The sequence below is a fragment of the Falco rusticolus genome, chromosome 9, assembly GCF_015220075.1.
Source record: "Falco rusticolus isolate bFalRus1 chromosome 9, bFalRus1.pri, whole genome shotgun sequence".
NCBI classification, from domain to species: Eukaryota; Metazoa; Chordata; class Aves; order Falconiformes; family Falconidae; genus Falco; species Falco rusticolus.
Window position 1 is genome coordinate 25,458,490 of NC_051195.1, and position 23,997 is coordinate 25,482,486.

At 38.6% G+C, this 23,997-nt stretch overlaps 1 protein-coding gene across 6 annotated transcripts in view; it reads right to left on the bottom strand.

Moving 5' to 3' along the window:
• Nucleotides 1-452: 452 nt before the first annotated feature.
• Nucleotides 453-23,997, bottom strand: part of PANK1 (pantothenate kinase 1) — a 46,775-nt gene continuing 23,230 nt past the window's right edge. For 4 of the 6 annotated variants that reach the window (XM_037400796.1, XM_037400795.1, XM_037400792.1 and 1 more), the window contains 6 exons: nt 18,763-19,115; nt 10,511-10,764; nt 8,093-8,269; nt 7,571-7,694; nt 2,613-2,738; nt 1,384-1,965 (listed from right to left, as the gene is read on the bottom strand). In XM_037400796.1, the coding sequence (XP_037256693.1) occupies nt 1,906-1,965; nt 2,613-2,738; nt 7,571-7,694; nt 8,093-8,269; nt 10,511-10,764; nt 18,763-19,098 (1,077 nt within the window). In that variant the 5' untranslated portion in view covers nt 19,099-19,115 and the 3' untranslated portion in view covers nt 1,384-1,905. Of the gene's footprint in view, nt 1,966-2,612; nt 2,739-7,570; nt 7,695-8,092; nt 8,270-10,510; nt 10,765-18,762; nt 19,116-23,997 lie in introns of all 6 variants that reach the window. The other 2 variants (XM_037400791.1, XM_037400797.1) reach the window with 2 other exon arrangements.

Here is a 23,997-nt window from a genome sequence, read left to right on the forward strand (position 1 = left end):
GAGCTCCGCTGCTTCAGCAAAGCGCAGTTACACTGTCGATGTTACACTTCCCTCTACCGTTTATCCTAAGAGGTGCAGTTACCTCTTAGTCTTCCTTAAAAAAGCCAGCATACAACCCAATCTTTAGTTGCGGGCAAAACTTAGCAAATAACCTTAATGAAAGTTTCATTTTGTTCATGAAAAACCAAAGGCACTGAGCAGAACTACCCCCACTTACCTCAAGCCTAGTATTTCATACAAATATCAACTACAACATGCTAACTGTTGTAGTTTATAGTCTATGAAAATGTCAACTTCCAGCTGCCAAAAAGCTTTAAAGACCACAGCAATGCAATGAAGATTAAAAAAAAATGTCAAGAACCAAAGAATTATATGGAACTAGCTAGTTATATGTGTCACAAAACAGTGTTATGTATTTCACATCACTGATTTCAAGAAATTAATTCCACAGATAACATTAAAACCGTCAAAACAGTAGTGGTCTTTATTTCCATCAGACAAGTTAACACTTCAGTTAATATTAATTTGTTTTAACATTTGGGAGATAAGGAAATTAATGGATATTATAAAGTGAAATAAACCCCCTTCCAAAAATATACTGGATAATAAATGTCTGAATTTTATACGGTCCCTGTGATAAGCCCTTTACATTATGTGATATCACATACAGTTTTGCAAGACAAAAACATTTATGTACTGGTTTTCAGCCTCTGATTTGTGTGCCCTCATGGTGTTTAAGAAAAGCAAGTTTATACACGCTACTCAGTAACCTAAGTACATAGATTTCAAAGGGGTCTCAATTCAACTGGGAAAAAAACCCATCTAGAGGTCCACAAATCAAAAAAAGGCAGAAAATACCTTATTGGAATAAACATTAAAATCTTAGTGTCCTGGAAGAAAAGTTAACATTAGCTTAAAACCAGAAAATACATTAGTCAGTGTTTTTCTAAATTTAGAAACTGGGCTTTGAATAATGCAGTTATCAGTTGCTTTTGATTAAGAACAAGTTAAAAATTACAGACTACAGAAAAAGTCTTCAAATAAATGAAAACAAAGTCCTCCCTTTGTCATTTAATGCCAAGCATATACCATATAAATCAGATTTTCAAAAGACAGCATTTCATTTTAGTGTCAAGCCAATAATTTAAATTGTAGTTTGTATATTTTTAAATTTTTTTAATATAAAGGAGAATTAGTCCTGCAAAACCAGCTAGCAGTCTGTTTGTGTTCCAAGTCATGACTACTGAAAAACTACAATCTTAAACCCCCTGCGCCCATCAAGTCTTTTTGCAGTCTTGCCAAGAAACTCATGTAGTCATGAAAAGCTTGTAAATTTTTTTTTTCTTTTGGGGGGGCACACACACAGGGCAGGGGGATGTTAAATAAGAAAGTGTCTCATCTAATGAGGAAAAAAGGAAAGGCAAAACAATCAATGACTAGTTTTCACAGTAAAATGCATCAGCTTTGTAGTTTCATTTGAAACCAAGAACAAATCATGAAACGTCATGAAAATAAGATAAAAAATCTCCTAGAGTGATTACTAAATAAAGTTAAAATTAGGCTAATCAGTAAACCCCAGAAGAAAAGCAGATGCCTCATATCGCAGGTCCTACATTAAACAGTATCCACTTTTTAAAATAAATCCATAAAATCTGTATGTTTGGCCGCTTTGCACATTTTTCCCCTAAAAAATACAGTGTACAGAACAAAAAAAATCTCATTAATCCCAGTATGAATTCTGAAGTACAAGCTCAAAACCCAGAAGTTAAAGATCAGCTAAAAGGATTTTAAATTATTTACAAATCCAGCAGGTAGAACTACCATAATGGCTTCATTTCCATCCTTGTAGTGGCTTTCACTCTTATCCAGCAGCATCTGCAGTAGGAATCTCTTCAGATAGCTTCATCACTGATCATCTGTCATTTTAAGCAACTCTAGAAGAGCCCCAACAGCTCCAAAATAACCCTTTAAATGAGGCAAAAGCAAAACAAAACCAAATCAAATTCTACAGTAAGACATAAGCACGAGCATGTAAAGTCTTCAGTTCTGTTAAGGCAATTAAAAGACCTTTCTTGTAACATCAAACCTGCTGTGCCAGGTATTTGCTGTATCTGAATTATGATTTAATATTGCCTTGTTTAGGTCCAAGAAAGGGCCTTATACCGGGAGAAATCTTACACAGTTCTCCAAAACTGTCAAAACACAAGAAATGACAGAACCACTATAATGATGCTGTACTGAGGCAGGGCAGTTTCCATTACAAACATATTCATCTGACGGTCACCTCAAAATTATTTACAAAATAATTTTGTTTACAAAAATTAATTCTAGTTGAGATTTTTACATCAGACCACACAAATGAACATTGTTGGTACTGGGGTCACAAAGCAAAAATAAGAAATATGCAACGTTCAGCAACAAATTCTACAAGATTAGTCATCAAGCCAAGGAGTTAAGAAGGGGTATTTTCAAATGAATTTGTAATTATATTTATGTAGAACTTAAGTCTGTGCGGTCACTTCAAGAAATTCTCCGTTTTAACTTCACGACGTCAAGAATCACAAGATTTTTGTACTTACAAATAAAAGTAAGTTCAATATGTATTTCCTTACCTCATGTTCCAAAAACAGAGCTTTCAGCTGTCCTTTGGACCAGTAATCCATAGCATATGCTAGCACCTTCATAGAAATCATATTAATTCTGAGAAAGTTGCCAACAAATACTACCTTGTCGATATTCTGTAAAATTGAAAAGCAGACCAGCAAAAATTATCTTCAGTTGCATTATTTGTCTCATTCAACATGCACTTCTGCCTTCACTATAAAGTTAAACGGGAATTTTGGGTTACACAAACTCTCCAGGCTGGAAAGTCAACCCCCCGCCCCCAGGGTTACTGACTGCTAAGTAGAGGTGTTGCAAGGAAAAAAACCAGAAGTTTTATTCCAAAGGAAGAGAGAGGCTGTTATCACAGTTGGTGAGTATTTGTTTAAAAGCCTAGGCCCTTCCTAACATGAACATGATTATAAGTGTTGTTTTTTGGTGTTTTTCTTTTCTTTCTGTTTTTCTTTTAATCATATATGACATGGCTGCACTGAAGACAACTTTCTCCTCTGCTTGTTAAATGAAGCAACTTTCCAGAGATCACTATGATTATTAAATCCAGATGGAGAAGCTCTGAACTGTATCTGAGGAGGATTACAGTAGAGATGGGCAGAAGCATCTTTCACTGTCTATTATCTGGACTGTGGCTCCATTTTCAAAAAGCAAGTGAAACGTGGCCAACATCATACTTGATGTATTGCATTCCTTTGTTTCAAAGCTCACTTGAAATACAGAAGCTTAAGATTTCTGAATAATCAGCACTACACTATCTGTGAGAAAGCAATACGCTATCTTTACTTTACGTACATCAGTGCATGTAAGCAACAGTTCTAGTACTAGAAACAATGGCCATATCCACCTTATCTAGCCCCGTTTTGCCTGCTATGCATAAAAATGCTCTTCCGTTTTGGACTGGTGTACCATATGATGTTCACCATACACTAGAATTGGTCTAGAAGATTCAGCAGGAGAACAGATCTTTGAGACCTAAGCTTTTACAGGAGTCCTGAAGGAGCCCTAGAAATGTATCTTCTAGAGTCCTCTGTTGAAAACCACCGAAAATCTGCATAGAGGCTAGAATTACCAAGTGTGACCTCTCCACACTCTTACAGCTCTGTAAAGCCCAACACTTGGTTCTGCAGCAATCACCTTGCTACAGACCACAGTCCTGTTGTGTCCAGTACTGCGCAGGTGACATACCACAGAGAACATCCTCACTTGAATGCTCAGTATTGGAGAGTGCTGATACCCAGATGCAGTAATTAATTTACCCAGTCTCTGATGACTGAGTTACATGTCTGCTTGTCCTCACACCAAACACAACACAAGCTTTATTTAAATGATTATAGCCATCTATCTTAGACTCTACAGCTGTATCAGCATGCATTCATACTTGTTCTTAGGAACTTATATGGCTGAAAATAAGAACTTCTCGAATTGCAAAAGGCTGATATTAAACACAGCCAAGAACACTTTGCATCCTCTGGCAAGGCAGTTTTGTCTCTGAAGTAATTTCTGAATAGAGGGACAAACATGTATCTAATTAATTTCCTGTAATGCAACACCATCAAATTGATTAGAATCTACATTTGAACTTAATTTTCATGAAATTGTATTTTTTGCTGAATACACACAGAAAGCTACTGTTACCAGAAATTGAAGAAAGCAGTACTTAAGAGTATAAAAATTACCAAAAAAAATTAAATCTAAAAATACTGGTCATATCTATTAGCATAGCAGAGTGTATATCAACATGCAAATTTCACATATTTTTTTTCCCCCAACATTCCTTAAGAAGGTTAAAAAATATGTTAAAGATGTAAAGTTTCCTGGGTCTTTGAACTGAACTAAAAACAGCTTTAGAGTTTTCCAGGAGTTGGGAAAAAATGAAGAAATGCTACTTTTATCTCTTAAGTCAGCCTGGCCAATTTACTTTTAAATTGTTCATTACTGAAACATTCAAGACAGAAGTCTTAAGAAGTCTTAAACTGGTTAAGGGATAGTGACAAAATGCCTACTTAAACTAACCAAATTACAACATCCTGAAAAAGACATGCACTCTTTCACTCTGTGAGGTCTTGCTAAATTGTTCAACTACCCTGCAGTAGAAATTTGTAGTATAGATACAATATAGTATATACACCTATTTGCCAATATAATTGAAGAGAGGAATCTATACCAAAGATGCAATAAAATAACCTCTGCACCCATTTTTGCAAGAAGCCTCGTTCAGATGCAACTTGCATGTTCTGCCAGTAAGAAAAGTATAAACCAGGGAGATTGGTTTCTTGATGCAGTTCTGCTGTGCCTAGGACAGACTGTTTCAAATGATGTGTAGCCAAATGGTTCCAGACTATGGAATTTTTCTGCCCCACTGCCAACTTTGTGCAAGCAAACTTTGCTTTGAAGTTCTGCAGACAGAATATTTCATTTATTACCCAGCCGCATTTTTTCCTGCACATATGCAAGTCATTTGCAACACAATATAAAAGCTCCAATCACTGGGAAAAAAAACCCAAAACCACCCAACAACTTACCAAATCTCACGCTTCAGGGTATAAATTGATTTTGTCAAAGAACCTAGAAGTGAGCTTCACTGTAACTCTAATCTAATGCACACAAACTCCACAAAAGAATATATCATATTCAACATTTTTAATGCTCTTATTTAGGCATTCCATTCATCAACCTTGGTGAGAGTCAGAGCTGCATCTCCCAAAAGCAATTTAGGTGTCCAGCTTATTTAGCAGAATGATAGCATTACCTTCCCCAGCAAGAGCAAGCTATCTGGAGATTCGCTTACTTCCAATGATGTATCATGTTTGGAGTTTTTTTTAATAGCATGTAAAGCTACTAAATGTAGTTTTCACTCTCTAAAGCTACGTAATTTAGGTCGAGTGTTGGAGAAATTCTACTTTGACATTGTCTGTGAAATCCAGAATACTTCACACATCAATCCAGATTCCTTCACAAAATTCTATGGATCAAGTCCAGTTTTTAAGTAAACCTGCCCACAAAACAAAGATGTTAGGAACTCCTCCACAATGACTCAGAAGCATTAGTTTCATTAGTAGCCTATTCCCTCCTCTGAATGCATTGCACGTGGTCCCCTGCTGCAACTCTCCATGCTTTGATAGCCCTGTACAATGCTGCTTGAACTCCATGCCACAAGGCAACACTGTAAAGAAGCTGAAAGCAAAGAGAAGATTGAAAGAGAACCATCCTGACAAAGAGTCAAAGTCCCCCCCCCCCACTCCCCGAATGTCTGTAGCCGCTTTTCATGATGAAGGCAGGTTATCAGTGGCATTTGATAGGGACATGGACTAAGATTTGTGCTGTTCAACATATTTAAAAAATGGTCTAGAGAGGAACTTCAGCAACAAACATTATACCTATTGGCATACAAAGTTATTCAGGAGAGTCAGAATAAAAAATGAGCAGTATAGCAATGCTGAAGAGACACTCAGTGACCGAGTAATAAAATGGCAGATGGTTTAAGTTAAAAAAGTGCAATGACACAACAAACAGAAGGGGGAAGACACAGAGAGACTTCAGTATTCAGACAATGACAGGCTCCAAATTAGCCACTATCACTCAAGAAAGACTGTGGAGGGGCTGGTTTCTTAAAAATATGAGCTCCATGCTCACAAAAATAAAATATTAAGAACTGTTAGTAAAGGAACTCAGAACATTAAATGTATCAATATGCCATCACATAAATTCATTGTGCAACCACTGTCTGAATACTTCATGAAGATCTGATCAATCTCAAAATCAGAACCACAAAAAGATTAAAAAGACAAAATGAAACAGCAGAAAAGACGCACACAGCGTCTTCCACAGGAGAGGAGACCAAGTATTAGCACTTTCTGTCTTTGAAAGAACAACAGGGAGATATAAAGATTTACTAAAAAAAAAAAAACCCAAAAATGAAACGCACCACAAGCACTAGTGATGAATTATATTTGTTATTTCTCATAAAGCAAAAGCTAATAGGATCCAATAAAGTTTCCTTTATATCCTGGATATATCCTGGATAAAGTATCCTTTACATCCTGGATATATCCTATATATCCAGATAGCAGTTTGGTGAATTTCTTAGCTTTGTTTTGTTGGGGTTTTCTGAGCTGTGTGGGTGTGTTATTGAAAAAAAAAAAAAGCAGCACCTTCTTCTAACCACAGAATGCTGTGAAGCTAAAAACATCTATGCATTAAAAAGAATATTAAATAAATTCACCAAGAGCAGATAAAAGGGATTAGTTACCACATAATATAAAATTTGCAATTTGCAGCTCAAAACAAGTGCCTCATGTTTGGGGTTTTGGTTTGTGTTTTGGTTTTTTTGTTTGGGTTTTTTTGTTGTTGTTTGTTTGGGTTTTTTAACTGCTGGAAGCTGGAAAAGTGTATGGATGGAACAATCCGTTCATAATTATCATGCCTAAAGAATATAACAAGGACATAATAGGAGTTTGAGGCAGGATAATGAGCTCTGTTTTTCTTCCGTCTGACCTGATACAATGGATCTTATATCTATCAAACCACTGAACACAACATGCTATCAAAACAAGCCAAGAAAAATACTATTTAAAGAAAAAAAAAATCTGTCATGGTATACTAAGTTGTGTTAATAACTACAAGGTAATTGGGAGTATTAATTTTGATTACAAAGGTGTTAATATCAATGTATTACAGCTTGAGAGAAACCGAACAGCTCCAGGTATCAATGGATCAAGGAGATCTTTACAGCCAACTTTTCACCCCTCTTCCCTACCTTTGAAACTCAAAATACCTTACACGTTGCATCAAAGCACACACATAACAAATCACAAGTTTCAGAACACCATATTAAATATATGCATATTTAGTAAGGCCAGTTACACAGCTACTATACCAGCAATATGCATTGTTGTATTCTAATATCTATGTTGTTTCTCAAGGTTTTAAGCTCATAGTAAATACGCTATCTTACCTCATTCAATGCACACATGCGAGCAATAGAACCTATGTTGTTGGTGATGGTGACCAAAGTAGCTCTGGCCAAGTCCTCTTTACTGATGGAATCTCTCTTTTCTTTACTCATCATATGACCAAAGCTGTGTGAGGAAGATTATTCCTTTTAATAAGAGTTACTCAGGAGCGTTAAAAACCCTTAGAAATGTTATCATTTAAAGAGCTTTGCTTGGATTTGATATCCATTGATTTGAGGCAGATTTGAAATGAAAAGGGATTTCATTGGAAAGGCAGAAAAATGAGTGAAGACGCTTCTAAAATAACAGTAATTTAAGTAGAAGCAAACTACATCAAGAATTGCTTACACCTGCCTAAAAAAAAAAAAGCAAGAAGTAGGTGAGAGATCTAGACGAACCACATGATGAATTCTGAGTGACATTTCACATGGACACAGTGCATAGTCCAGGGCTTATGCACTCAGTTCAGCATGCACAGGAAGTTTCCCATGGAACTGCTTAAAACCAGGTCAATTAAAACGTACCTTGAGGCTACGGCAGACCCCTCAAGGCCAAACCGCTCATAGTCTCCTCCATAAATATCTTTCACCAGCTTATCCACATTGGTGCTGTCCCCTTTCGCGGCCATTTCTAGCGCTTCTTCAAACGTCTCGCAGCCAGTCAGCAGGCAGCACAGGCCCAGGAATGTTCCTCCTCCAAGACTGGAAAAGCACAGTTTTTTCAGACCAGCAGCTTGAACCAGCTTTTAGCACAGCTCTTCAGACTCTTAAATGCAACACTGTCTACATAGCTACCAACTGTATCTTGCAGCTCCTCCCTCAGAGAAGACAGACACTCTAATTTGTATTTAACACAAATGTCATCCAGCACGATTCTAACTGAACTACTCTTAAGTCCTTAATATTTAAATAGGACAAATGATGCTAAATAAAGGGTTAGCCAAGAATAAGGTCCAATCCAACAACACCGCAGATGGCTGTTTGCTATTTGTAGCACGCTAGCAAGTTTTCCTTGTGCAAGAATAATTAGCCAGCAGATCACTTAAGTCAGCAATGAAAGAATAAACAGAGATCAAAGCTAAATATCTACGCAGGGGCAGGCAGCCAAGACATATCTTGTTCCCCTAGCCAGTGGCAGGAAGCAGTCTGGTTGGTTCCTGTTCAAAGCAAGAGTAGCATCAGCCCTGAATGTCTCAGCCCTCCAAAGTACTCTTGAGCAAGGAGCAGTCACTATAGCATCTTGCATAGGCTCAACTACGGTATTTACCGACTATATTGATTCAGCAGGGAGTATCTGACTGTGTAACAGCTTGCTAACTCATTTCATTAAGATTCTACTTCGGACTCTTCAGCCTTAACAGACACGAACTTCAACTTACTAACCTCTACGTCCTTCCTCATTCTTTCTTAACCCTTGAGAAAGTTAGCTTATTTGCACTGATCAGAGTCACACCGACTGGAGCCATTGTAAACAAGAAGATTAGTGAGAGACCACACTTGCACTCCATGAAGCAGTACAGGAAGTCAGATAGGAACACCATTTAAGTCAGCGCTCTTGGATTATTAGGGAAGTTTTTCGGAACACGTCTAGTAGCACAGTAATATATTCAGTATCTGAACAGTAGGAAGCTCTGCACACCAGCCACAAGACAGTATTGATTTCATCACCTGTAACAAGTCAGCAACACACTGCAGTCATGTTTTTCCTTTCGCAGTGGAAACGATCAGAAGCGCATCTACAGGTATCAAAAGTGCTATGCTTGAAAAACAACCAGAAACGCAAGAAAACCAATACTGCTTCCATTCAAGTTTGTTCATCTGTATTGTATACAGAAAAATAGCTCATGGCTACCACTGTGGCAAAGATATGCCCTAGATAAGGCAACAGAAGACACATATGCAGTCATGTCCAGTATACAGGAGAAATTTTATTCATATGTAACGCACTAAAGAACAGAATACAGCTTTCCAAACAACTATAGCAAATGCAAAAAGCTTCTTTGATTGTTGTTTTGGAAAGGGATTTTTTTAGGTTTCTGTTTTAAAGATTACAAGATCACTAAAAATGAAATATATCAATTTAGTTTGCATGTAAGCGAAAAAAATGCGATATATTTATTGGTATTTTTACTACTAGTCTGGATGGACACATTTGTAACTGAAATGGTTTCCTGTAAGCACTGTTGCCACTTCTATAAAGTTAAACATGCCTCACACTATTTTTTTTGGCCTTGAGAACAAAATTCTGCATCCACACTACTGAACTTCTGAATTTCTAAACAGAACAGTCACATCTAAATCTCTTACTGAACATAGGCCAGAGACTGTTTCAACTCTGCTGTACCCTACAAATAATTTCAGAGAGCACTAGCTGACCTGGGCTGAAATTATGCTGAGGACAATTTAAGAATACAATCAGATTTTACATGCTGGCATTTCTCACCAGTATGGTCCAAAGACTAGTGCAAACAGCAAGGAAACAAGATCTAGTGAGATTCCTCTGCCAAAATTCAATAGTAATACTGGAGTTTTCCTATATCCTAGATATATCCTAACTACTAAGCAAGAGGTTTTTGTTTAGTCCAAACATTTTTATTTCACTGTTCTGGCTGTTCTGGGAAAAAAAAGCAGGGCATAGAAGATTAATTTACTGGGACAGCTTTATTGTGGTAATTTACAGCAAGACACAGGAGTAGCTATGAACACCAAGAATAGACCAAGGCAGCTCTGAAGTTGAAAAGATCAATGATTTCCCTGCTGTAGAACCCCTCTCTGAATGAATCCTAGGATATTTCCAGCCTTGCTACTGGTGGGCTTTTAAAAGCAACGGGAAGACAAGAACAATTTGGGGCTCCACCTAATAGTCACACTGTCTGGTTCTATCTGTTCGATTATTAAGGAGTAAAGAAAAAAAGAATTTAAATAACACAGAATTAAATTTACCTGGATCCTGTGACTCTCTTATAGTTGTCCTTAGAATACACAGCTAGGATGCTGACCCCTGAGCCTATGTTAACCAGCAGCATAGGATATGGATTATCAAGGCAGTAAGGCTTTTTCTGGCACTGTTCAGGATCTGTAGGATTTTCAAAATAATAGCACTCCGGCTGGCCATTGAAACCAACAGAATCAACATAAAGGAGGCCCTGGATCAAACAGTCCAATTCATCCAGTTTATGGAGTTGTAGATCAGCAATCTGGAAAAGAACAAGAAATTAACAAACATTTCCTAGTATAATACAACACTGGGAAGGACAAAAGGCTCCACTGAAGCACTTTGATCAGTTTAATAGTAACACATTATGCTACTTAAACAGTACAAAGATCTGTCTAAGCATGAAGTCCGAAATAAGAAGTTAGCTATCTGCCTCACAATGGGTACCTCACAAAACAATGACGGGCTGACCAGTAATATTGTTTCGTTCCTCTGCCTCGGAGATATTCCCTGCTCTGCAAGCAGGAAACATTTCCCACCCTCACCCCTATTTTGAAGCAATAGATTTCCTTCCCCTCATCCCCATCCCAAGACGAGCTGTGTTCTGCAGCTTTTGGACAGTATCTGACACATGCCTGCACAGCAGCATTCCTCGGGTTGCAAAGTGCTTTAACTCATCATCCAACTACATTTCCCAGCAGTTTAATTAAACTTTCAATAGAAGCATTATGATGAAGAAACTTCAGTTAAAGACAAGATAGTTACAAGCCTTACAAAGTGCACGTGTTTATGTTAATACGCATTAAGTACGTGATCAATTATGCTCAAAAGATTTACATTTTTTTTAGTATACGTCACCAGTAACCCAAGAGTGCTATTTATTTAAATTATGATGAGCACTTTAAAATGCCTTATGAAAAACAGGGTATTCCCATTGTTTGGTGAAAAACAATAGAAAAACCCCCTTAAAAAGAGCTTAAGAAGGACATTCCCTCTGAGACCTCACAGCTCACCCATGGCTGTACTTAAACAGACATGTCTACTTGCCACAGCATTCTGTTTACTAGAATTAGAAATCACATCTCTTGAAATAGGATACAGTGACAATCTGTAGAAAGTCTCCTTTCCAGATAACATTGAGCTAACCTGTGTTAGGGAGAGGGAGGAAAAAAAAAATACAATAGTAAAATGGCCTATCCAAACCCTGAGGTCATCTGCACTCTCATACCTACAAAGTAGGTCTTACTGTCCAGCAGAAAAAGCAACAGGGTATTAGGAACACAAGGCAGTTACACAGTACAGAGCTAGTTCTCAAACATTTGCATATTGCAGGATGTTTTTACAACAGCTCATGGAGAAGATTTACAAGGCTAACTACCTCCTATTTTTAATTCTGGAGGCTATATTAAGTCACTATAAAGAGGAAAGGTATTTCTGTGGAACAGGCACGGCCAATAGGTTACATTCTTTTGAGCTATTTAAATCTCTCCCCTTAATTTTTTTTCTTTACTTGTACATAGCTCTAACTCGTCTTAACTGAAAGCCATTCTACTCTTTGGATTTGCCCTTTTGTTATACTAGCTAGTCCTCAAATCCTGGAACCATAGAAAATAAACAAGACTAAATAACACCAAACCAAAGACCTCAGTATAGATAGTTATTCATAGGACAACAGAGACAGGTGGAGATCATCTCTTCTTGTTTCAGTATTTCTTCCTTTAACTTTTGCAATCCCTTCCTATTTTTCTTCTTGGTTACCACATGGCTACACAAATTACAGTTACAGAAATGCAGCACAAAAGACTTGAACCATTTGGCCAGCAAATAAACACAAATCAGGAGAAAAGTTTTTAAAGAAATATCACAAAAACGTTAAGGCTACTTTGCAAATATCTTGGATTTCAGCAATTTCTTGCTATTAGACTGAAGGGAAAAGCTCTAATCAAGAGATACACAATACAAGGCATTAACAAAACAAATGCTTCGTGCACACTTTCTCACAGTGGACATTGTATGAAGCCCACCAAGTCATCACCCATCAAAGGATTTATTTATTTTGTTAAAACTCAACTAACATTGCACATAGCTAGTCAGAATAAGGAAGGGTTCTATACTAACCATGATCTTTCTCTAGATTTTGGCTGTACAGTCTCAGTTTGCTCATCTTATTGTATAAGCTAGATGCAGCATGACCAAACACGATGTAACACAGATACAGCACGCACAACCACGCTACAAACCAGAAGCCTGCTATACAAAGACAAGTCATCAGCAGATTCATGGCCCCTACTGTCAAAACTTCTGTCCTCCCATAAGCCAAATAGCCAGCCACAAGCTGCTTTTGTCTCATCCACGTTAAACTTTTATTAATAGGTAAGCATGAGTGAGAGACTTTGCAAGACACAAGCAAGCAATACAAATCTAAGGGTAAAACACTGCTGGCATCAGTGCAAACACCCAGACAAAACCCTTGTTTCTCGTCTCCAGGCAGCTCACCAGTTTTGTAAGGATAGAACAAAAGAAGTAAATCAAAGGTTCTTTTTCAAGCACTAAGCATAATAAGCACTTATTAGGTCCAGCCCTCCACATATAAAAGACACACTAGATTTTGTTCTGGTTTTTATAGCTCTGTGCTATATTTAACAGCTGATACCCTATAAGCAGAAAAGCCCTATTACTGCTTTCTTTCATCTATGATATTCATAGCAGACTGAAAAACTATTCTCCTGCGCTGTTGCTGCAGTCTGGTTTTGATTTTTGGAAGGTGTAAGACTGGCATCAGTATTCCATGTCAATCCCCCTTCATTCAGAGAACTGTAAGCTCTGCAACCACCAGACCTCTGAGGCTCCAAAGAGCCCAGTGAGCCACCACTGTTCTTGTTTCTGAACACAAATTAGGGCTCAGTTGCAAGAAATGTAGTAATCCAGTCTTGTACAAGAAGCTGTGATAGAGCCAGGTCACAATTCCCAATCCCTTTCCTGGCATACAGAACTGCCTTTTCCCTATTTGTTTCTTTGCTTACAATGACTCAAGCAGCAAAACTGCATCACAAAATACATGTGCCCGTAAACATCCTAACTAATGCACAAGTAGGCAAACTTTTTTTATCTCGTGTCATCACCTGACCTACAACAGACTTACTTGTCCTCATCTTTCAGCTGGTTGAACCGCTTCTTCTCGCGGGAATCAAAGTTTATGTGCAAAAATGCAAAACAGAAATGGGAGCTGTATGCAGAAGCACATTTTAATTGGACCTTTTTCCTACAACTTTTTACAAAATGCATATGCAGATTATTTTCCAGCACTTTACAAGCCCCAAAGTGAGGGCAGAAAGAGTAACGGTCAACTTCCTCCGCTCTGCACTCTTGTAACTATATGCAGCATGCTGCCTCCCTAGAAAATTTTATGTCAGAAAGGTGTGCTATGAGAGAAGAACTGCAGAACGAAGTAGTATACAGGACCCTGGAGGGAAAAATTTATGAAGGTTACAGGGAAACCATATGTACATTTTTTTGTACAAAGACCAATTTTTCTGCATTATAGCCAGACAGTAGAAATACCTCTTTATTTTGAACTGTTTTTTAAATACCAGGGGAGAGAAGGGAACAAACCACTCTGAACCTCAAGGAACTCTTAAGTACCATCAAAAGGAGGGACTCGGGACTTGAACCATGCTTACAAGTGAGTGCAACACAGCAAGGAAGTTGTGAACATTTCCCCATGACAGTTCTCACCTGGCAAACTCCTGAAACCCAGCTGATTTCAAGGATCTACAAAAAGTCTTTTGTTGCTACATACAGATGCTACCCATTCACATTCAAACAAGGCAAAGTCTATGCAAATTAAGGGTAACCCCAACATCTGCTGACGCAAAAGAGAAGACAGACTCTGCACCAGCCTTTAAAAAAAGAACTAGTCTGGGATCCTCTGCAGAGGATCTGCCCTTTTGCCCAGCTAGCTGTAAGGATCTTTCCCCTCTCTTGGCAGGGAAGAGATGCACAACGCTTCTCCACGTTCCCTCCGAAGAGCTTCCTAGCTTCTTGCAGTAGTGGTAAGAGAAGGTATCATGGCTACTTCACGCATTCTCTGGATGCCACTTTCAGCTCTAGCCCAGTCTATGCACTACAGGCCAGCACCTACAGCCTGAGCAGCAGTGTCCAGCCTCCTCAAGCAAGTGAGGCGCAATGAGATTTTTGGGTGTCTTATGTTAACCTAGGGCTACACAGCTTACTCATCCCACAATACAGGACAGCGAGTTATTTGTTTTAAGATAAATACAATCTAAAAGTCATCCACAAGCATTCAGTTCATACCACAAAGTCAAGCCTTAGAATCTAATAACTGGCACAAGGAAATTACTCTCCAACAGCCAAGCTTACTCTTAAAGCATTTTCCTTACAGGTTATGGGGAAGGTCAAAGCCTGAGTTTAAGTTTGTGTTGGTAACACATTGCCTTCCTTCCCTGTCCCAAGTGTTCTGTATTAAGTGACTGAGTTTCGGCCCAGACCCTGCCACTACTGAAGACAGCAGTAAAATTTCTACCAAGACAGGTTCTTTAAGTGTCTGTTCAGGAAAGGGATACAAAGATCCCACCTTTGAGCCACTGCAACCGACAGGAATTTTACAATAGAGCAGGTTTCATAAAAAGATCTGAATAATCCTTTCTTTCCTCATCCCCTATGTATCCTTTACCTTGAGTTGCTTTAAAAAAACTAAGCAACAACCAAGGAATTTATTCCTCATTACATTAACAGCATACTTTTGTGCAAGTAATGTGCATGGGCTATCATGGAGGAGTCACAGAATACAGAGAGTTTTATGTTACAGATGCACAAGCAAGTCAGTCTATGTACTCCTTACTTTTACAGAAGTGACATTACTTGAGAATTTCCAGAATGGGAGGTGACAGTATGTAGTTGAGGAAAGGAGGGAGGATTATCAGTGAAGTTCAGCAACAGATTCATCCATGCCTGAAAATAAAGTCAGCCAGCCGTAAAGACCAGTAATTTGGAAAGGGGGTAAAATACAAAGAACAAAAAACAAGAACAAGAAACACACCCCCTAAGCTGGAAACAGTCCTTTTAGTGAATTATTTACTGATGCTCTTCAATGAGCATTAAGTATAACCATATGGTTGGTAAAATTATTTCTGCAGTCTAGTTTAATGAATAGAGTCAGTTTTCCTGCTTCTAGGGGAAGCATTCAGATTTTAAGAATCAATCAAATGATTTGCCAGGCTACTGCTATTGCCATCAGTCACCAAGCAGTTCATGGGGACTCTTCCACGTCTCCTCCCATCCAGCATTGTAGATCACACGAGAGGGAGGTCAGATAGCTAAACCTTGCTAAACCTAGCTAGCTTTGTAGATTTAGTTGCCTCTCTATGGCACAGAAGACAGGCTTAAGGTGAATAGAAGCCTCCCAATTTTATTTTATAATATACAAAAGCAGAAGAGATGTCTAGATCAAACATATTTAACTCATTTAGGGATTCAAAATTAAGACACTGGAGCAGGCAATTAACAAGAGGGTGTTTGCTTGTCTATTTTAAGGAGAAAAAGTTGTAATCTTAGAAGGATTCCTTCTTTGGGATTTGAATGCTGTTTTGCAATATGTGGGATCTTTTGTCCTAAATCTATGCAATCCTCAAAGTCCCATAAGCATTTAGAAATACCATCAGAGACAAGTAACTTAAATGCATGTACACAGGGAAATAAACAGAACAAAAGCATGTTATCTGTATCAGGTTCCTAGTGTTTAGCCAGATTTTTTTACGAAATTAATAACATTCACAAACTTACTTTAGTTTTTCCATATTGCTTCTAAATAACAGAAACACTTAAAGCCTCCTCCATATAAGACATTATACAATATGGGATCTTGCAACAGCAGGATTTTGATGACATGTTCTCTACTTCTACAGGTGCATTAGAGTGATCAAATATTTGAAACAGGTATTTCAATCCTTTGAGAGAGCAATCCTGAAGCTGTTGTCCAATGTCAATTTACAGTCAGCATAACACACTGAGGTAGCCAGCTGCTGTTACAACAGCTGATGAAGTGTGATAATTTAAGTGCCATTACCGAGGACACTCAGCCCTTCAAGAGAGATTAAGCAAGTAAACCTTCATGTAATGAATAGTATTTGCTTCTTTAATACTCTATGGCTGTTACAGCTTGAGCCAAGAAATACCTGCTGTAAAGGAAGGTGTGGAAATGGATAGCTGTAAGAAGGTGTCCAAAGCGCTCTCAGGTGTGAGTGCACTTCACCAGTTGCTCAATGCTACAAAACACTGCACCAGCCTTTACAGTGTTTTTCTTAAACTACCTATGAGTATTGCAGCACACAGAATGTTAACTAACACTGCAGAGAGGTGGGATTTCATGCCTGAGTCCACCAGTAACTTGCTATGTGACCTCATATTTTTGTACAATAACTAGTAAAACAGCCCAGACTTCAGCCGTGGCTTCCAGTGCTACATTGTATTGCAAATGAGATGACAGAGACTGGTCCCTCACTGCAAATTGCATGTTTACACTAGATAAAGCCAAAGCTACGGGGAGAAATGCCTAGCTGTGGTAGCCAGCGGGTAACTTCCAGTTCAAATGAACAGCTGTGGGAGTGAGGGACATGAACTTCCCTATTAAGTAAGCAACTCTAGCTGCTATTACATGATGCAGGAGAGATGAAGTTGGGAGCACTGACCATTCCAAATGGATAGTCAGCCTCTTCATAAAGTCCCAAAGTGACCTCCCATTGTCACTAGAGAATGAATCATCCCATGAACACGTGGAAGGACACTCAAAAACCTGAAATGAGGCCACACTGACTAGCACTAGAACTCACCTCCTACTGTGGTGCCAACACCCTTACATTATGCGAGACAAACCAAAACTTTTGAGGACTCTCTTATCATTAGGCCCTAACACATAAGGGACTTGCAATCAGCCTAAAGGACAAGAAGTCTGGCACTGGTAGTGGACTACTACAGCAATTCAGAAACTTGATAGTCCTTCATGAGACTAGCTGCTTCCATGTCCAGCGTTCACTAAAAAATGACTCAGAACAGTATCACAGCTGGAATTTACGTTGATCTCTTAAAACATCCTTTTTCCCTCTTAGGATCTTGGTCATCTGGTAGGTGAGGGGTATTTACAACGGAAAAATGTCTTGTACTGCAGGAATGGATGCTTGGAGTTAAAAATGAAGCACACAAAGCCAAGGACTGCTGTCAACGGCAGTTGGTAAATCAGTACGATAGCTCCCTAGACTGAAGCAGAGACAGAGGAGCAACTGATCTAACCTGTCATACCCAGCAACCATCCCCTACCCTCAAGAACAGCTCAAAAGCTAGGGACAGTCAGACCTGCCTGCCAAGTCAATAACATTAATTTTAGTCAGGCTGCTCTGGTACAGGCAGACTAATCATTCTTTTCCAGAAAAATGGAGATAGGTCCCAGTAGAGACACATACGTAACAGGCAACTGCCTCCCAAATGACTGTTTCTCTCTAACGCAGTTTGTACAACAGCATGCTCTGCCTCCGTTGCCACAATCAATTTTTGCAGTGCACCCATCTGGGAGCTAGGACTATTGCTGAAGTTTATACAAACAGCAGATCTACAAATTCAGATCTATATGAGCTTCCAGAGCTCCCTGCAGAGGTTATTTTTAAATGCTAAGGTATCTGGGACCTAGTCACCTCTTGAACTGCCCTGCTTCACATGACGTACTCCCAGAACTGAAATCAAAAGGTAGCTGCTATTGTCATGTTTCCATACACTGTTTCTCCTCCTGTCCCCCACTTGGTCTTACAGACTCTTGACTTAAGTCTGCTTGAAGATTAATACAAAAGGGAACCTGAATCTAATCTCCAGCCTGTATAGTTTAATTTCTGGTTTTCCAATAGATAGCCAGTTTGCAAGATGAGTACCTGTAGTCTCAGGCTTCTGGGTTGTCATAACACACCCTCAGTTGTTTATGAAGCATCTGATCATCACATTTGTACTCTAAAAAACCCCCATTTTCTGAAGACATCCTGCACAGTAATACTTCAGTAGAACACTCAGCAAGTAAAGTACCCTCCCCGGCCCCTGCCATGTTCTCAGTAATTCCAATTAACAAACAAACTGATTCTGGTAGTCTTAACCAGTTAGGATGGACAAACCCCGTAATTTTCTCTTCAAGTTTTAATAGAAGGACTCCCCTGATGTTTTACCAAAGTGCTTCCCACTGAACCCATACTAATTGTTCACATACCATTCTAAAGTCCTCCTCAAACTTGTAAGCTCCGCCTCCTGTGGCACAAAGCGTAGTGTGCAAACTGGAGAAGTTCTTTTCACTACCCATCTGTATGAACCTGTGCATGGCACAACTGGGAAAGCGGATGAAGTGCAGGTTTCCTTTGCGTCCACACATAGTCAAATTTTTCAGTTCAAGATGGACATCACGAATGCCAGTTTTACCATAGGCTGTATTGGAGGTCAAGTATTTCCTAATGCTTTTCAGGTTTTCCACCTCCTCCTGTTCCTCTTCTGCTGTAATGTCCTTAGGTTCGAAGTAGACCAGTTTAACCAGTGTTCCACCGATATCCATTCCGAACCATGGAAACGCTAAGGACAAGGGGGTTGGGGAGGAAGAAAGAGAAAGTCACTATAAATATACAGGTTAGCCATCACTTACAACATTTACTGAATGACACAATTCAGTGCAGTCACAGTAGCAACATCTGCTCCTGAAAGCTGGTGGTCACTTATATATCCAGTTAACATGTATTAAAACATCTCTACAAGTTAAGACTTCATAAAGCCTCAATTAAAAAAGAAAAAATAATCTCAAAATACTCTTCTATGGAGAAGCAGGTTTTAATAAAGGAAAAATATTTTTTTCCCAGGAAAACATTTTACTCTTCAGTCAGCAACTCTTGACAGAGCACATTTACTGCATTTCACCCAATCTGACTGCCAGCACCAATTCTTAAAATAGACAAGAGGGGTGGAAGAAGAAACAACCAAATAGGAGAACAAGATTTCTCAAGTCACATTCCTACTGCGTAACATCTACAACTGCCTTTCCAAGCCCAGCTGGAATTCCCAGTTACAAGGTTCTGCCTGGAGAGAAGTAATACGTAACTCTCTCATTATGCTGGGAGTCTCCAGACTTCAACCCACCAGAACTACCAGGTCTGTTGGAACTACATCACCTGCATTAGCAGAAAGACAATGAGCTGGTTTAAGTCAAATATTTACTACTGTCAGTCCTTTTTTTATTTGAGCACAGACTCCCTTTGCTGGTACATATGTTAGCCAATTATACAACTATAAAAGAAATGCCACTATTTGCTTCTTTGTGCATGTGTGTGTATATATATATATATATTGTCACAGGAAGCCTACATCTACTAAAGCCTCTGTTCTGTTAATAGCAAAATGACTATGTATAACATGCAGACAGAAGATACTAACTGAACCAGCCTGGTCTGCCTGCTCTGCTTATATACACCCATGCATTTTAAATAGTAAGCCAGGTAACTTTATAAGCTCTAAGAAGCAAGACTACAACACCTATACACAGGTACTGCAGGAGAAGGCAGCTAGTATTGTTTCCTGGAGAAATTAAATTAAACATACCAAGTATGTGGTTAACATCTAAGACATTTCTAAAACAGCAGTCACACAGTTGCCTCCTGGCTTTTTAGGGAGAATCAGGCAGGCTTGCTTGAAATGTTATTCTGCCAACTGCGGCATCCCATTTAGCATTGATACAAACTCCAAACCATGGATACTACCTGCATTACTGATTTTTCTGCCAGTGAACCCAAGTGTAAACAAGTTGGGACAAAGATTTTTAATAAGTACAGGAGGTACTGATCACACTGTTCTTCCTCGCGTAGTCACAGATCAGTATTAGGTTACTCAACTTCAAGCTGAAAGGAGCTTAGATTCTTCTTACCACAAGGGTCTCGGCACCATTCCTGTCTGGCTGAATAATTCAAAAGTCTAAATTTCACAATTAATATACCCTCCTCTCCCAAACTAATCCTTAAACATCAGATGTTTAACACTTATTTTGCTCCATTGCTATATGCCAAATAATTGAATCATCAGTTGCTCCCCACTTTCCCTAAGGAAAAGGCATGCATGAAGTCCCACAAAGCAGCCTGCTTACAGCTCAGTTTTTCTAGGAGCAGCTACTGTACCTGTTGTAAAGCCTAATTTCTTCTTCCATGCCCTACAAGCTACAAGACGCAAAGACACTGAAATGAAGCCTAATGTGAGGTTTGGGAAGATACATTCTATACAAATGCATAAGACCTCCCTGAAATGGGAAGAATTCAGAACAAGTGTTTTTAAAATAGGCTTTATTTTGAAGAGGAAAAAAATGTCCTGTAACTCAAAACAGTTTTGGAAGTACAAGGTAAGTATTTATGCAAAAGTGGTCTGATCCACACTTTACAACACCACAATGCAGTGGAGCTCAGGACACCAATCCCATTAGTGATTTACACAGATCTTTGAGTTACTGAGAACTTTAATCACCTGTCCCACTGGAACAGTAAGTCTCCTCCTTGGATGTATCTTAAGTAGGCACGCAGGAAGTTTAACTGTAAAAGCAGCATGGTTGGAGTGTGCAATACACAGCCAGCCTGTAGCTAAGTGTAAGCCAACTCCCAATATTCTATATTAAGGGCATAAAATCTGCTACAATATACCTGCGCCAACACTTGCTTTAAAGCTACAGTGTAGATTTAAACTTTACGAGAGGGCAGAAGTATTCCACTCTGCTATCAAACAATTCCAGCAATGAAAGTGTTAAGTACTAACAGCTGAGAGTTGTCCATAAATGACTGCCAAGACATTCACTTTTATATCCTAACATTTTCAGGAGTCTTAACTAAATCACTAACAAAGAGTAAGTACCATAGAAAATAACTATGAAGTTATTTCATGTCTGTATAGTTCTTAGGATAAGTACACATAATGCTCACATTTAAGAAGCAAGCAGAAATACCAAAGACACTTTCTTTTTTTAGTTCATTCTCTCTGTGAATCTAAGCTCTTTTCATTTTGTTGTAAGCCAAACAGAGAGCTACAGAAAGAACTTTGCTCTTAGAACAGCAACAGTTTCAACACAAAGAGCACAAGAGCAGTCCACAACAACCCATACTTCAGTTACACAGAACACCAGCTTAGTTTTCTTCACAGCTTCTAACACCAGTTATCTGTTGAAATCATTTGCAATTTTGACTCATTGACCAATTAGGCCAAAACCCAAGTCCCACTGAAATTCACGCAACTGCTGTACAACTGGAGTGACAGTAGAAACACTTCTGTATTCCAGTGATAACTTTAAAAAACTATGCACTGTATCTTCTGTTACTACCAGTATGCTCCAAAACAAAATGCACCACTGAAGCACCATCAGTTCTTCTCAGTATTTTTAGATAACCCACCTTAGCTGGTACCTATACACCTCAACCTCCCTGAGGCCACTGAATGTGGTGCTAATGGGAGCATGCATGCAGACTGCAAGGTGCTCCTGGGTTTTGCTGCCTCCCCGAATACAGGGAGTAAGACCACACAGAGGCCACCAAAATCATTAGGCCCCTCATTGCTACAACCAGGATGTATGAAGAAAGAAAGGTATTTGCACAGATACAGTCTCCACAGACTGGAGGGAAAATGGGCGGAAAACTGTGGAGGTTTTTTCTTTTTGTTGTTTGGGTTTTTTGTTTAAACTGGAAGCCCAGCACTTCATTGATAACCTGAATAAATGTCCAGTTTCTTGAGTTATTAGAAGCCAGGAAAGCAAGGAAGGGAAAGCGAAATCTCTCTCATCCACATCTTAGGCTGATAACAGTTATTCAAAATAGCGTGATTTACTATGAAAAAGGAAGACAATGGATATGTTGCAAAAATGGTTTCACAGGGTAAAAAATGCACTTAACTAAATTAGTCTGATAAGTCTGTTATGAACTGATTTCTCTCTTCTCAGCAATCAGTATGCAATACACCTACTGGATCAATGCAATCTATTACTGTGGAGAAAACAGAACTATTCTACTGTATTACTACACAGCAGTCAAAAAAATAACAACATATAAAACCTAGTTGTAGGCCCCACAGAACTGACACAGAAGCATCAAGACGAATCATGCATTCTTAAAAGCCTAACATAAATCAAAGACTCCACTTATCTTAAGAAAATTAATTCTCTTTATGTTAAACTGTACCAACTACTTACCAGTTTGTTATCTTGAGATAAAAATCTCCATTACTCCAAAGTTTAGCTGCAGAAGCATGTGACAATGCAAACAGAAGGTATCTACAGCATTGCATAATTAGGTAACCTGATGCGCACCAGCAGCTGTGCTATCTGGGGGAAAGGTTCACTCATAAATTCTATGATACATTTAACCTAGTTTCTGTACAGACCTTGAAACGTATGAACCCATAAGACTATTCCTGTAAGACATTATTACATTCAGAATTGAACACATTTGATTTTTAGAATCAAACTAGGTGTGAAGAGTAAATATCAAATCACAACCTGCTCCCACGGACAAGAGCTCAGGGGCAGCAAGAAAGAAAGGAACTCCTGGGTCACTGAGTAACATTTCCCCCCATTAAAGAAGACAACCAAGGGTAATCCTTTTCACGTGCTTAAACCACCACCACATAAGGTTAGCAGAATCTTTTTACTCTTCAACCTTTAGAAAGAGATTGTGCCTGAATTCTGTTGGTTAGAACTTTCTTCTTTCTACCTGGTTCCTAGATTTATTCATGGCCGATTTGTGGATTCTTCTTTTGCCAAAACCATTTCAGCTTGTGCATCTCTCTTACAAGACCTCTGTTCCCTCAAATACAGGTACAGTATCTCAATGTTTTATCAATAATTTGAATAGTGGTATCAATTCTTTGATATCTTAGTCATAAATATCTCTGATGAAAAATCCTAGGTTTAACTTTTCTTCCTGGATGCACATACGATTAAATCCTATTACTGAATTTACATTTTTCATTATTATTCCATTTGCATTGCTTGACACTTCAATGATCTAAGAACTTCCTGTTTTAATTGGGACTGGAAGAGGCGAGAGCATGCCAAAATTAGTAACAGGAAAAAAAAAATCAAAACAAGAGACATACGTAAGATGTGATAGTATCCTCACAGCTTCTGAAAGCTGTTTATTAGAAAAGCTGATAAGAGCTAACATATTTTGCAATAACTATTTTACACAGTTCTTTCGAGCAATCAAAACATGTAGTAAAACAGAAACATTTGTTTTCCTTGGAATAGAAATAGAATATGTAGCTTAAAAAATTAATTATATCTACTTCGTAATGGAAGTTTCTTCAAAATGTACAAGGCTAGAACTAAATAAATCATGCACACACATCAGGTGAAGCCTTCCAGTTCATTTTCAGCTGCAAGGGCTTATTGAATGTCTACCTCCTCACCAGGAAAGGAAGAAAACCCCCCCAAAGACAAAAC